The 12,708-nt window shown below is 35.0% G+C and overlaps 1 protein-coding gene across 2 annotated transcripts in view; it reads left to right on the top strand.

The window, feature by feature from the left end:
* The window catches only part of BMP2K (BMP2 inducible kinase), a 144,550-nt gene that overhangs the window by 59,174 nt on the left and 72,668 nt on the right, over positions 1-12,708 (top strand). For both annotated transcript variants that reach the window (XM_080676115.1, XM_080676116.1), the window contains exons 3-4: positions 3,132-3,237; positions 10,926-11,068. In XM_080676115.1, the coding sequence (XP_080532241.1) occupies positions 3,132-3,237; positions 10,926-11,068 (249 nt within the window). The remainder of the gene's footprint in view (positions 1-3,131; positions 3,238-10,925; positions 11,069-12,708) is intronic.

The raw sequence follows: 12,708 nt of genomic DNA, 5'->3' as shown, positions 1-12,708 counted from the left end.
CTGTCCTGAGTTTGGTGTTTACCATTCACAAAGGTGTTCATATATCCATTGTATGTGTTTGTATTCACAGACAGTGATTAGTTTTGCTTTTTACTTTTAAAATCATGGCATAAGTTGTTCAGTTTTTTTGGTGTACTTTGCAATATATAAGATACCCTTTAGCAAAAGAACAATTCTTTTTAAATATTAGGAAAAGTGAAAAGTATTTTTTTAAAAAAACATTTTCTTTTTTTAAAATCTTCACCTGAGGATACGTTTATTAATTATAGAGAAAGAGAAAGGGAGAAAGGGAGAAGGAGAGGGAGGGGGATGTAGGGAGGGAGGGAGAAACATCCATTTGTTGCTTTCTAACCTGGGATCTAAAGGGCAACCTAGGAATGTGCCCTGACCCAGAATCGAATCTGCAACTTTTTGGTGTACAGGACAACGCTCCAACTAATTGAGCCACCTGGCTGGGACTAAAAAGTATTTTAATAGGCCACTAAGGAAAAATTCACTAAGCAGTAAAAAAAATTACAAAATAGCAATTTCCCTGTTTTCTAGCATGGTTCTCAGTGTTCTGGATGGCTTCTTGTTATTGTTCTTCCACGCTCCCACCTCCTCCCCTCTTTTGTTCTGTTCTCTTCTTCCTCCTCATCTACTGTTTATCAAGTGCTAGTGTATGTGTGTATATACTGTATATATATATATAATTTTTTAATTGAGGTACAATTCACATAATATAAAATTGACCATTTCAAGATGAATAATTCAATGAATGACACTTAGTACATTCACAATGTTTGTGCAGCCACCATGTTGAGCTAGTTCTAAAACCTTTTTATCACTCCAAAAGGAAATCCTCTTGTCCATTAAGCAGTTGCATTTCATTACTTGATTTAGCCACTGACAACTGCCTGTCTACATTATATCTCTGTGGATTTATCTATTCTGATTATTTCATATGAATTCCACTTATATGAAATAATCAGAAGAGATAAATGTGATCTTTTGTATCTGGCTTCTTTCACTTAGCATGTTTTTGAGGTTTACCCACATTGTAGCATGTATTTCATTCTTTTTTTATGGCTGAATAATCCATTTTATATACATATATCACAATTTGTTTATCTGTTCATCTGTTATTGGACATTAAAAAAACATCAATGAATATTTGGGCTGTTTCTGCTTTTTGGCTATGTGAATAATGCTGCTATGAATATGTGTATATGTGTATTTGTTTGAGTACCTATTTTCAGTTCTTTGTCTATATATCTGGGAATGAAGTTGCTGTGTCATATGGTAATTCTGTGTTTAACTTTTTAAGGAACCACTAAACTGTTTTCCTCAGTAGCTGAACCACATTATAGTCATACCAGCAATGGATGACTGTTCCAATATTTTTAAAAATTAATTTTTAATTTTTAATTACAATTGACATTCTATATTCTGTTAGTTCCAGGTGTACAGCATGATGGTTAGACATTTATATATGAATGTTCAGTTTTTCTGCATTCTTGTTTTTCCATACTTGTTATTTATACCAGTCCTACTTATCGGCTACTGAGGGATATTTCTTATTTTTTATCAACATCTTTATCAGCACACCTATTTTGATCCCTTTGGTTTGAAGATAGGCACATTTATACAGTCTGACTTATCTCAGTTCTGCTTTTGTTGTCTTTATTTCTTACTTTGAGACTTGCTTTTTTTTTTAAAGGTAAGGCTATAAGCCAAAAGAATAAAATGATTTATCCCAAGATAATGGGAGAATCTTAGCCCAAGTTTTCTAACTTACTGGAACTTAGATAAGTACCTAGATATGGTACTTTCAGTAGAATGTGTATAATTTAGAGACATAAAAATATAGTCATCATCAACATTAGTAACACTCAAGTCTTAGGCTTTTGAACAAGATATTTTAGGGAGATTAGCTCTGTAGAGCAGTGGTCTTCCAACTGTTTTTGATGATCCATTTCCATTATATATACTTATTTATGAATTAGTGACATGTTCAGCTGCCGTTAGCCAATTGTCAAATTTCATTACACAGTTAAAACTAGGTTTATTATTAGTGATAGTGGATGTAAATTCAGTTAAAATAGTATTCTTGATAATTGTTTTTTTAATTTCCAGATAGACCTGATTGGATCATGATTACTATAAACCTCAGTATATGCTGATGGTTAACTTACACTAGAAGCTGAAAGTGTCAGATTTGCCATTTTCTTATTATATCCTTGTTACTTGTATTATAAGTAGTATCATTATGGTTTCTTTACAGAAATAATTTTAGGCCATTTTGTTTACACATTAATTACAATGTTGCATGCAAAACATGCAAATAAGAATATAATTGTTAGCCCTAACCGGTTTGGCTCAGTGGATAGAGCGTCGGCCTGCGGACTGAAAGGTCCCAGGTTCGATTCTGGTCAAGGGCACGTACCTTGGTTGCGGGCACATCCCCAGTAGGGGGTGTGCAGGAGGCAGCTGATTGATGTCTCTCTCTCATCGATGTTTCTAACTCTCTATCCCTCTCTCTTCCTCTCTGTAAAAAATCAGTAAAATATATTAAAAAAAAATTAAAACAAAATAAATAAATAAATAAATAAATAAATAAAATAAGGCAGTAAGATTGCTATTAAAAAAAAAGAATATAATTGTTAATTCATAAATATAGGGATAGGCAAAAGTAGGTTTACAGTTATTTGTATGGAAAATACAAGATAAACTCTGTTTTTTTGTACTTAAAACTGTAAACCTACCTTGCGCATCTCTGTATTAGAGCTTATTATTTTTCTAGATAAAAATAAATAGAAGTAAAATTCTGTTATTTTATTCTTGAGTCTCTAAGGACTATATTGTACACTCACTTTTGGAGACTATTACTTTAGAGAGAACCATCTTTCTTCTTGATTGAATTTAAAGATAAGTATTCACTGAATATTTGCCTGTCAGTAAATGATAGTCACATGTAAATACTTTCCATCAGAACTATAGAAACCTTTTTGAAATATGTCCAATTCCATACTTATGCCTGTCTTACTTTATGAAATTCTCTAAGTACATTAATTAAGACTTTAAACCATTGGTAACGATAGAGCTTTAAAATGTATATTTTCAATTCTTGAAATTTTGTTTCTTTTTTACAGAAAGAGCTATCTGGTCACAAAAATATTGTGGGTTATTTGGATTGTGCCATTAATTCAATTAGCGATAATGTATGGGAAGTACTTATCTTAATGGAATATTGTCGAGGTAAGTGTTTCTCTGCATTTGTTTTAAAATTTAAAAAAGCCTTAAAATAGGTTAGTAGGTGTCTTGGTCTCTCCCAGGACAGTTTTCACTTTATTCCAGACACTTACTGCAATCTCAGCTTTAATCATCTGTCTAAGGAATACTGTTAAAAATATTTAAAACCTAAGTCATAGTTGCTGCAGTGATGATATGAGCAAATAAATGGACAAAGAAAATGCTGTTGGGTTTAAAATAGGAAATCTAAGCAGGTAAAGAGCAGTTACACTTCATGCTTCCTATACAATTCTTTTATAATCTAGCCAAGAAGAGCATAATGTATCAATATTACATTGTGTTACAAGATTTCTTTCAGCACTCTACCATATTATCTTTCAACATATTAAATGTAATAAATTCAGAGGATATATTTTGATCTATAATTTTTATAAACTTGTATTATTTGGCATTTTTGGGTTCTTTTGTAAGATATTAGAAGGTAGAAAACCATTTTTTTTGGACCAAATGTGATATGTAAAAATAATAATTAAGTTACTTGTATAGTATGCCTTAAGAATAATAAGATAACTTTAAAAAAATACTTGAAATTTTTTTTTACTTTAATGCATGAAGGCGCAATTAATCTATTTCCTGCAAACTTAAAAAAAAAAAATCAGACTGTATCTGACAATTTTGGCTCTAGGGAGTCCTGGTTTATATTTAGACTAGAGGCCCGGTGCATGAAATTCATGCACTGGCGGGCAGAGGGGGAGTCCCTCAGCCCGGCCTGCACCCTCTCGCAGTCTGGGATCCCTCGGGGAATGTCCGCTTGCCGGCGTAGGCCCACTCCCCGCAGGCCTAAACTGGTAGGCGGACATCTCTCTTGCAGTCTGGAACCCCTCGCTCCTTACCATCCGCCTGCTCACTGCTCCTTACCACTTGGCTCGCTGCTACTTAGCGCTGCCGAGGAGGTGGGAAAAGGCTCCCGTCACCGCCACTGCGCTTGCCAGCCATGAGCCCGGCTTTTGGCTGAGCAGCGCTCCCCCTGTGGGAGTGCACTGACCACCAGGGGGCAGCTCCTGCATTGAGCATCTGCCTCCTGGTGGTCAGTGCGCATCATAGTGACTGGTCATTCTGGTCGTTCCACCATAATGGTCGCTTAGGCTTTTATTATATAGATTGTCTTAAGACAGTTATGATTGTTAATTATGATACCAGAAACTCATCATTTCCTTAAGGCTGTAGGAGAAGGATGATGTAGTTGTGATGTAGAAAATAATGGTCTCATTCGGTCTCCTGAGGAGGGAGGACAGAAGGAAATAAAATTAATTAATATTATAATATCTATTGTGATGTATTTTTAACTTATTTTCATTTATAATATAAGAAATGTTTTCCTAATTGTTTTCTCTTATTCATATCTCATGTTCTCTATTGTAAAGCATTTTGATCTCTTTAAGGAGAAGATATTGATTTTCTCTATCTCACTTTCCTAAATCTAGCATTTACAGTTCTAATTCTTAGCTGGATTATAGTTGACCAGTGGCTCTAACTTTTTAAAGATAATTGAATTGGGCATAATTATAACCCTAGATGAATTTAAATAATTGTCACCAGAAGACATTTTAAAAGGGGGACCAAATGAACTTCTAATATTTAGGGGACAAATTGTTTTGAGGAAGGCCGTCTTTTGCTTTTTAAAAATTAACAGTTTAAAAAATCTGGTTTGAATCAACAAGCTTTTTTTTTTTTTTACATGACATTTTTATTTTGATCAAAGTTATTCATGTATATATTTTTAAAAGTCATATAGATCTGTTAAGTTACGGCTAAATCAATATCTTCCTGCCCCATCCCTCTCTTCCAAGACATGCTCTTTAAAATACTCGAGATGTTTCTTCTCATGTTTATTTCCGTATTTCTATAATGCATTTTGTAGAAAAGAGTTGGTAGTTTTAGTGAGATTCTTAGAGTATGAAAGAGAAGGAAGGAACTTAGAAAATCAGGGTACAAAGTATGTGATTCTGGGCTCTGGAAAGTTTGTTAGTGCTGATTTTCTGTTTTTATGTTTTAGATAGTAACTTCAAGAAAAGATGAGAATTTTACTTGTCAGTGTAGTATAGTCTCAACTTTTGGATTGAATTAATAATTAGTGTTTAAAATTTTTTGTCTGCCATTAAATTGTGACATGTAATAGCCTGTAATTGCATTTTCTTTTTTATACTTCTTATTATTTTTCCTGGAGTTAATAATTATGCCAATTTTCATTTGCTGTGTTTTCTTTATACATATTAGTATTTTAGTCCCACATTTCCCAATGAAAGTGTAAATCTTTATGCACTACACGTAAACATTTTAATATTTGTATCTATTTCATCTTTTCTTTCCTTAGAAACATCCTTTTGGGAGACTTTGTTCTGTTTAATTTTGAACAGCATTTAGCTGTCATTCTTCGAATTCCCTTTGCCTTCCTCCTATTTTAGACTCTCTGCTACTCATGTGTCCCACTTATTTTTATTTTTTAAAAATATATTTTTATTAATTTCAGAGAGGAAGGGAGAGAGAGAGAGAGAAAGAGAGAGAGAGAGAGAGAGAGAGAGAGAAACATCAATGATGAGAGTAAGTCATTGATTGGCTGCCTCCTGCATGCCCCCTACTGGGGATTGAGCCTGCAACCCAGGCATGTGCCCTTGACCGGAATTGAACCTGTCATCCTTCAGTCTGCAGGCCGACGCTCTATCCACTGAGCCATGCCAGCTAGGGCCCCACTTATTTTTATTACTGCCTTGGGTAGAGTACATTTTCATTAGTTTTCTGATAATGGATTTATGGAAGAAAACATTTTTTTAAAATTGATGAGAGAGAGAGAGAGAGAGAGAGAGAGAGAGAGAGAAAGAAAATGAATATCCATATATTGTTCTACTTATTCATTCATTCATTGGTTGACTCTTGTATGTGACCTGACCAGGGATCGAACACTCAACCTTGGCGAATCAGGACAACGCTCCAACCAACTGAGCTACCTGACCAGGATTGGAAGAAAACATTTTTGAAACCTTGCATATGTAAAAGTATTTTTATTCTACATCCATATTTGTTAATTTGGCTGGATAAAGGGTTGTAGTTTAGGTATAATTTGATCTATAATTTTAAAGATACAACTTTTTTCCTACTGTTATTATTGAGAAGTTGGATGCATTATGCTTTCTCAATTTTTTAATGTGACCTATTTTTTTACTTGGACACTTTTTAAGTCTTTATCCTCAGCATTCTAAAATTTCAAGATATATGTGCCTTGGTTATGGGTTATTTTGGTGGTGCTTTCTTTTGCTGGGCACTCAGTTTTTTTCTCTTTCATTTTCTCTGTTCTCTCCTTTTTGTACTTTTAATTTTTGGGGTATTAGTCTTCCTAGATTTGTTACTGGAGAGCTGGTCAAGTTGAAGGGAGCTTGGCTCTCTCCTCCTTGGCTCTTGTCATACTTGTGATAAAGCAGACGAGTGACAGCAGTGTTGAAGTAAAACAAGCCAATTTATTAAGAATATATTTGGCATAAAGCACAAGTCGGCAACTCAGCCAGTCTAAGTGCACTGCCTTGTGGGGATTGAAGGGTTTTATACTTCCCCCCCTATAGGTTTCAAAGTTTCCCTGCAGGATAGACTAGATTTCAAAGTCCTCCTTTTACTTTGTTGCAACTTTTCCCAGAATTTGTGAGAACATCTGGTGATTTTTATCTTGGCAAGTCCCAAGACTGCTGACTTCTTTGTTCACTGGGTGAGATAAACTTCCCTTTTTCTTTTCCCTTTTTCCTCCCCCTGTTCTAACAACTATCTTTCCTGCCTAATATCCCCCAAGTGATACCATCCAAATGCTTTTGGGGTTTTGTTGTTTGTGCCCCAGACTTTATCTGTCCTTGGGTTTAGCTGTCACAAATGGCATTAATTGGTTCTTTGTATAAACCATTTGTTCTCAAGTGTCCTTGGTTGGGGAGGATGAGGTCTTGCGTTTCATAAGCTGACTGGAAGCTGCCCAAACTGTTTGGCCTTGTTTAATTTTTTTGTCTCAGTTTCCCTATTCCACTTGTCCAGGAATTTTTCTAGCTTCTTACTATCCTGCCACAGATTGATCAGTTCTCTGATTTTCTTTCTTTGATTTTTCTTCTCTTTCTTATTATTCTCCTTGTGTTGGGAGCATTCCTTCAATTTATCTTTGAGCTCCTCTATATAATTTTGTATTTCTGCCATGTTATTTTTAATTTCTAAGAACTCTTTTTTGTTCTCTCAATATTGTTGTTCTTTGTTAAAATATACCTTGCTTTTGTTTTAGGTGCAGATATTTTGTTTTTTACAGATATTACAGCTTTTAAAAATATTTCTCTTTTGTTCCTGGCAATTTTTTTTCTATTTGTTAATATGCTCTCTCCATTATGTTACAAGTTTTCTTTAAATATTTTACCTGATAAGTTATAGGATCTGAATAGAGTATGCTCAGTTCCTTTTCTCAGATGAATAAATGAGAAATTACCAGTGGATTGAGAATAGGTGATCAAAAATGCTCACCTCCTTACTTCCTCCATAAAAGCTAATTGTTTTACATAAGATTGTTTAAGAATGAAGGTACTTTAGTGAGGGAGTCAGCGTTATATATATAGTTCAGGTACATTGTGTTTTGCATTATGTAGAGAGAAAACTGTATAGAAAGTAGAAGAATATGTTAAATAGCTTACATACCCGACCATGGTTTCAAGTATCAAATGTTTACAATCATCTTTTGTCCAGTATTAGATCTTTGCAGGTTCATGATATGACACTGCTTAATTTGCTAATGTTCTTAAGTAAAGAGAGGTTTTATGTGCTTTAGTTACCAAACTTTGAGAAATCAGAGTTGGTATTTTTAATATATTTTTATTATTTTATGAAAAGATTTTTTTTTGAGGGGGGGATGTTTTACAGAAATTCCTATGGATAATAATCTGTTAGCTTTTGCTTAATAACAAAACATTGCAAAATTCAATATCATAAAACAACATTTATTTGTTATTGCTTGTGTATCAATGGGCCAGCTGTTCTAGATTGAGCTTGGGGGGATGACACTACTCATTTTGACTGGGCTTGCTCATATGCCAGTGGGTTTGCTGGGACTGGTTTTACATATTTCTCAGCTTCTTCCTGGCACTAACAAGCTATCCTGGGGATATTTTTCCATAGAGATGGTAGAAACATAAGAGGGCTGGTAGAGGATGTGAGGGCTCCTAAGGCCGGCCTAGGCTTGGGACTGGCACACTGCCACTTCTGCCTTACTCTGTTGTATGATCAGATAGGAAGGGTTGGCTGCCCACTTTGAGAGGTTAGGGAAATGTTGACTTTTTTATTTTAGTGCTGAAATTGGCAAGAGTATATAAGGTTTTGCTTAGGAGATGATACCTGTTTAGAAACCATGGAAAGATTTGAGAGCTCTATGTATCTTGTTTTAAAAGACCTTCAGTATATATAGTTAAATCTTACTTTTCATTAGAATAATCATACTTTAACATAATTTTCAGAAGAGTTTGATTTTGAATAATAAAATGTTTTTTGTGTCTACATTTGAAATGCAGCTCAAATATAGCTTTTAGCTTTTTTGAGGGGGGCCTGAATTTTGTCATTCAAGGTTATTAGCTCAAATATCTCTCAGTGGAAGAAAGAGGATTAACATTTGTTTAAAATTCATTCTACTCATTACAACATTGAACCTTTAGAAGAGGTGAAATGAGTTTAAGAATTTGATTTCTTTAGCAGTGAAATGATATTTCAAGAATGTGAATGAATACCTAGAAAACATTTTTTATCCTGCTTAATTTTGGGTCAAAATGAGTTAGGGTGCCTGACAAGAGGGTGAAGGAAATTGTTGCCTGGTCAGGCGCCTCACTCTTATTAGATACCCTGAACAAATTACAGCGAGAAGGGCTTGTGTTTTCAGAAAGTTGAAGGTTGATAGGTAAATGTTCATGTTCTTTTTGCTTTAAAATTCTAAGAAAAGAAACAACCAAGAAAATGCTGTTGAGACAGTAATAATAAAAGGAAGAGCTGTATATGCACCTTCTTAAAGATTTCAAAGTAGCGAGGATTCATTTATTCAAGCTTGTTAAAAGAAAGTTTCAAATTAACATAAACTTGCTTTTTTAAAATCCCAAACATGATTTTTATCATACTGGCTTCTGAATGAATCACATATTTATGTTTGGTCTTAAAATATAATGATAATTTCTTAATAATTAAGAATTGTCATTACTGGACTGCAATTATTGTGATATATTGTAGTATATAATAATTCTCTCAGGACTTATGTGTGGCTATTTAATTTTAGCAAATTACTCTGCCCATTATCCCTTACCTAGTTTAGAGTATTAGCCTCTTATTCATTTCTACTCTTCTGAGTCCCTTATCCCTCAATCAAGGAAATCTTTTAAAAAGTCAGATAAGGAAGTTTCTTTGGTTCTTAAATTAAATGTAAGTATTTCTGATTGCTTTCTGCCTTGTCAGTCTCTTCTCACCTTACCCTCTTCTCTGCTTTCTAGAACATGTCCACATTGGCTTTCTTTAAGCTACTTAAAGTCATTAAGCTCTTTCCCAAACTGGAGGCCTTTGTAATTGCCACTTGCTATCCCTAATCTGCTCTTGCTCCAGATCCCTCCTGGTTAATTCCTACCTACCCTTCATTCTAAACATAAATATCACTTCCTTAGATTGGCCTTATCTGGCAGTCTTTCTTCCTCATCCTCCTTCACCAATTTAACATAGGTTTCTCTCATTATTCTTACTAGAGGCCCGGTGCATGAATTTGTGCACCACTGGGGTCCCTCGGCCTGGCCTGTGGGATTGGGCCAAAACTGGCTCTCTGACATCCCCCAGGGGTCCCAGATTGTGAGAGGGTGCAGGCCAGGCCGAGGGTCCCCACCGGTGCACGATTGGGGCCAGGGAGGGACACAGGAGGTTGGCCAGCCAGGAAGGGACTGCGGGAGGGCTCCCGGGCATGCCTGGCCCGTCTCGCTCAATCCTGATCTGCCGGACCCCAGCAGCAAGCTAACCTACTAGTCGAAGCGTCTGTCCCAAGGTGATCAGTGCATGTCACAGTGACTGGTTGACTGGTCGACTGCCCCCTGGTGGCAGTGCATGTCATAGTGAGCTGTTGAGGGGCCTTAGCGTATCATTAGCATATTCGCTTTGATTGGCTGCACTGACGACTGGATGACCAGACACTTAGCATATTAGGCTTTTATTATATAGGATTGTACATAATTATAATATGTGTTTATTTATGTGACTTTTTAATGTTTACCTCTGCCTTTAGATTATAAATTCTATTATAATAGCAGCTTTATTTTTGTTTACCATTGTTTACCCAATAATTAGCATAGTGTGAAATAAACTTTTTTAAAATTTATGATGCTGTCAATTATAAGGTACACCCTGATTTCAGATATGTTAAAATGTTAAAACATGGCAATTGCATTAGCAGGACATCATCTGTGTAAGGTGTTCTCATGTTAGAGATGTAAAATATGATAAAATGTATTGCACTGAATCAGTACTTAATGGTGTAATAAGTATCCTTACAGGAGAATTATGAAAAAGCCAATTCCCTAGTACCTGAGATCATAAATGCATTTCTTAATTTCTTTGTGATAGACTGCATGTATACAAATATGTCCTCTCAAAATTACTTTTTTGGTTAGCTGGGCAGGTAGTGAATCAGATGAATAAGAAGCTGCAGACAGGTTTTACGGAACCAGAAGTGTTACAGATATTCTGTGATACCTGTGAAGCTGTTGCGAGGTTGCATCAGTGTAAGACTCCAATAATTCACCGGGATCTGAAGGTACAAAATTTAGAATTCTCATGTAATGATGCATTTTTAACTTTCAAGTTAAAATGTTCTTGGGCTATTTTCATCTAAACCAGTTTTTCTTACCAGCACTGAGCTTGGCCTCTGTCCCCTGCTGCATTTCCTGAGGTCGTCTAAAGACTGGCTGTAGATTGGGTGGTGATTATCTTTAAAGTCATACTATATTTTAACCTTTTTGTGCACTCAGACCTCTTATATCTGATACCCTTATTACATTGGAAAAAATCCCCAAAATGGATCGAACATTTCTGGTATCATACTACTAGAGATGCCAGTGCACGTACCTTGTAAAACTATAGGTGTCTTCTTTGATACCCACAAACATTAAAATTCAAAAATTCCTCTTCCTGAAATTCTTTATGCGCAGATATCCCATGGCTAACCTTTCACTCTTAAAGTTTGCTCAGGTTCACCTTCTCCCTGAGTTCTGTCTTATACTGCATTAGTTACAGTTACAACCTAACATTCCCGCTTTCTACCTGCTCTCCTTTTTATTATCACTTCTCACCTTCTAAGATACTATATAATTTGCTTATGTATTATGCTGTTGTTTATTTTCTGTCTTCTCCCACTAAAATATAAGCTCCAGGCGGACAAGGGTTTTTCTCTTTTGTATTAATGTATCCAAGCTTAACAGTGCCTAGTACATAGTGTGCTCTCAATAATTAATATTTAATGAACGAATGAGTGAATCTTAATTCTGACTTACTATACAAAATTTATGAAAGGTGATAATAAGATACTCTTAAGATGCAAGAGAATAGAAGATGTTACTTAGAATATAGGTAGTAACCACGAAAACATCATCCAGGGAACCCTATGGTAAAAGGATACAAGTTAAGTCAAGGTTGAAACGCATGACTGTGTCCCTTAATTTGGGTAACCAGCAAGTTATACAACTTTTACATTTCCCTAATCAATTGTATGATTTTTTTTAGATTATTTAAAATTACTAAAAGTTATTAAGTTTTTTCATGTAAATATTGTATCTGAGTCTTACTGATTTAAAACTGGAATTGTCTTACTGCACAATTTAGTATAGACCATATTTCATATGTTTAGTTCTTTTTACATTTGTAAATTTAAGCAAACATGTATTTTAAGATTTTAAGTAGATTTCTTATACAAATATTTATTGTGTGCAAAATTAAAAAGTAGACTAAAATGAAATCTAGAAGAAAAACTATAAGGAAACAGTAATGTATTTTGGTAGGATTGAGAGAAATTGAATTGCTCTCCAAGACTATGTCATAAAAATAAAATATATATATATAGCCCTAGCTGGTTTGGCTTCGTGGATGGAGCGTCAGGCTATGGACTCAAGGGTCCCGGGTTCAATTCCGGTCAAGGGCACATGCCTGGGTTGTGGGCTCAATCCCCAGTGGGTGGCGTACAGGAAGCAGCTGATCAATGATTCTCTCTCATCATTGATGTTTCTCTTTCTCCCTCTCCCTTTCTCTCTGAAATCAATAAAAATACATATTAAAAAAATAAAAAATATTGTGGAAAAATGTAATAAAATGGCATCACTTGTTGAGTACTTACCTTACAGTGGTTGAGTATTCCAGCCACTGTTCTAAGCACTCTTCACGTTTTAATTAATTTCCTTTTTA

This window comes from Plecotus auritus (assembly GCF_963455305.1).
Source record: "Plecotus auritus genome assembly, chromosome: 1".
Taxonomy (NCBI): Eukaryota; Metazoa; Chordata; class Mammalia; order Chiroptera; family Vespertilionidae; genus Plecotus; species Plecotus auritus.
Note: the sequence above shows the minus strand (reverse complement) of the source record. Positions and strands in the feature narration are given on the sequence as shown.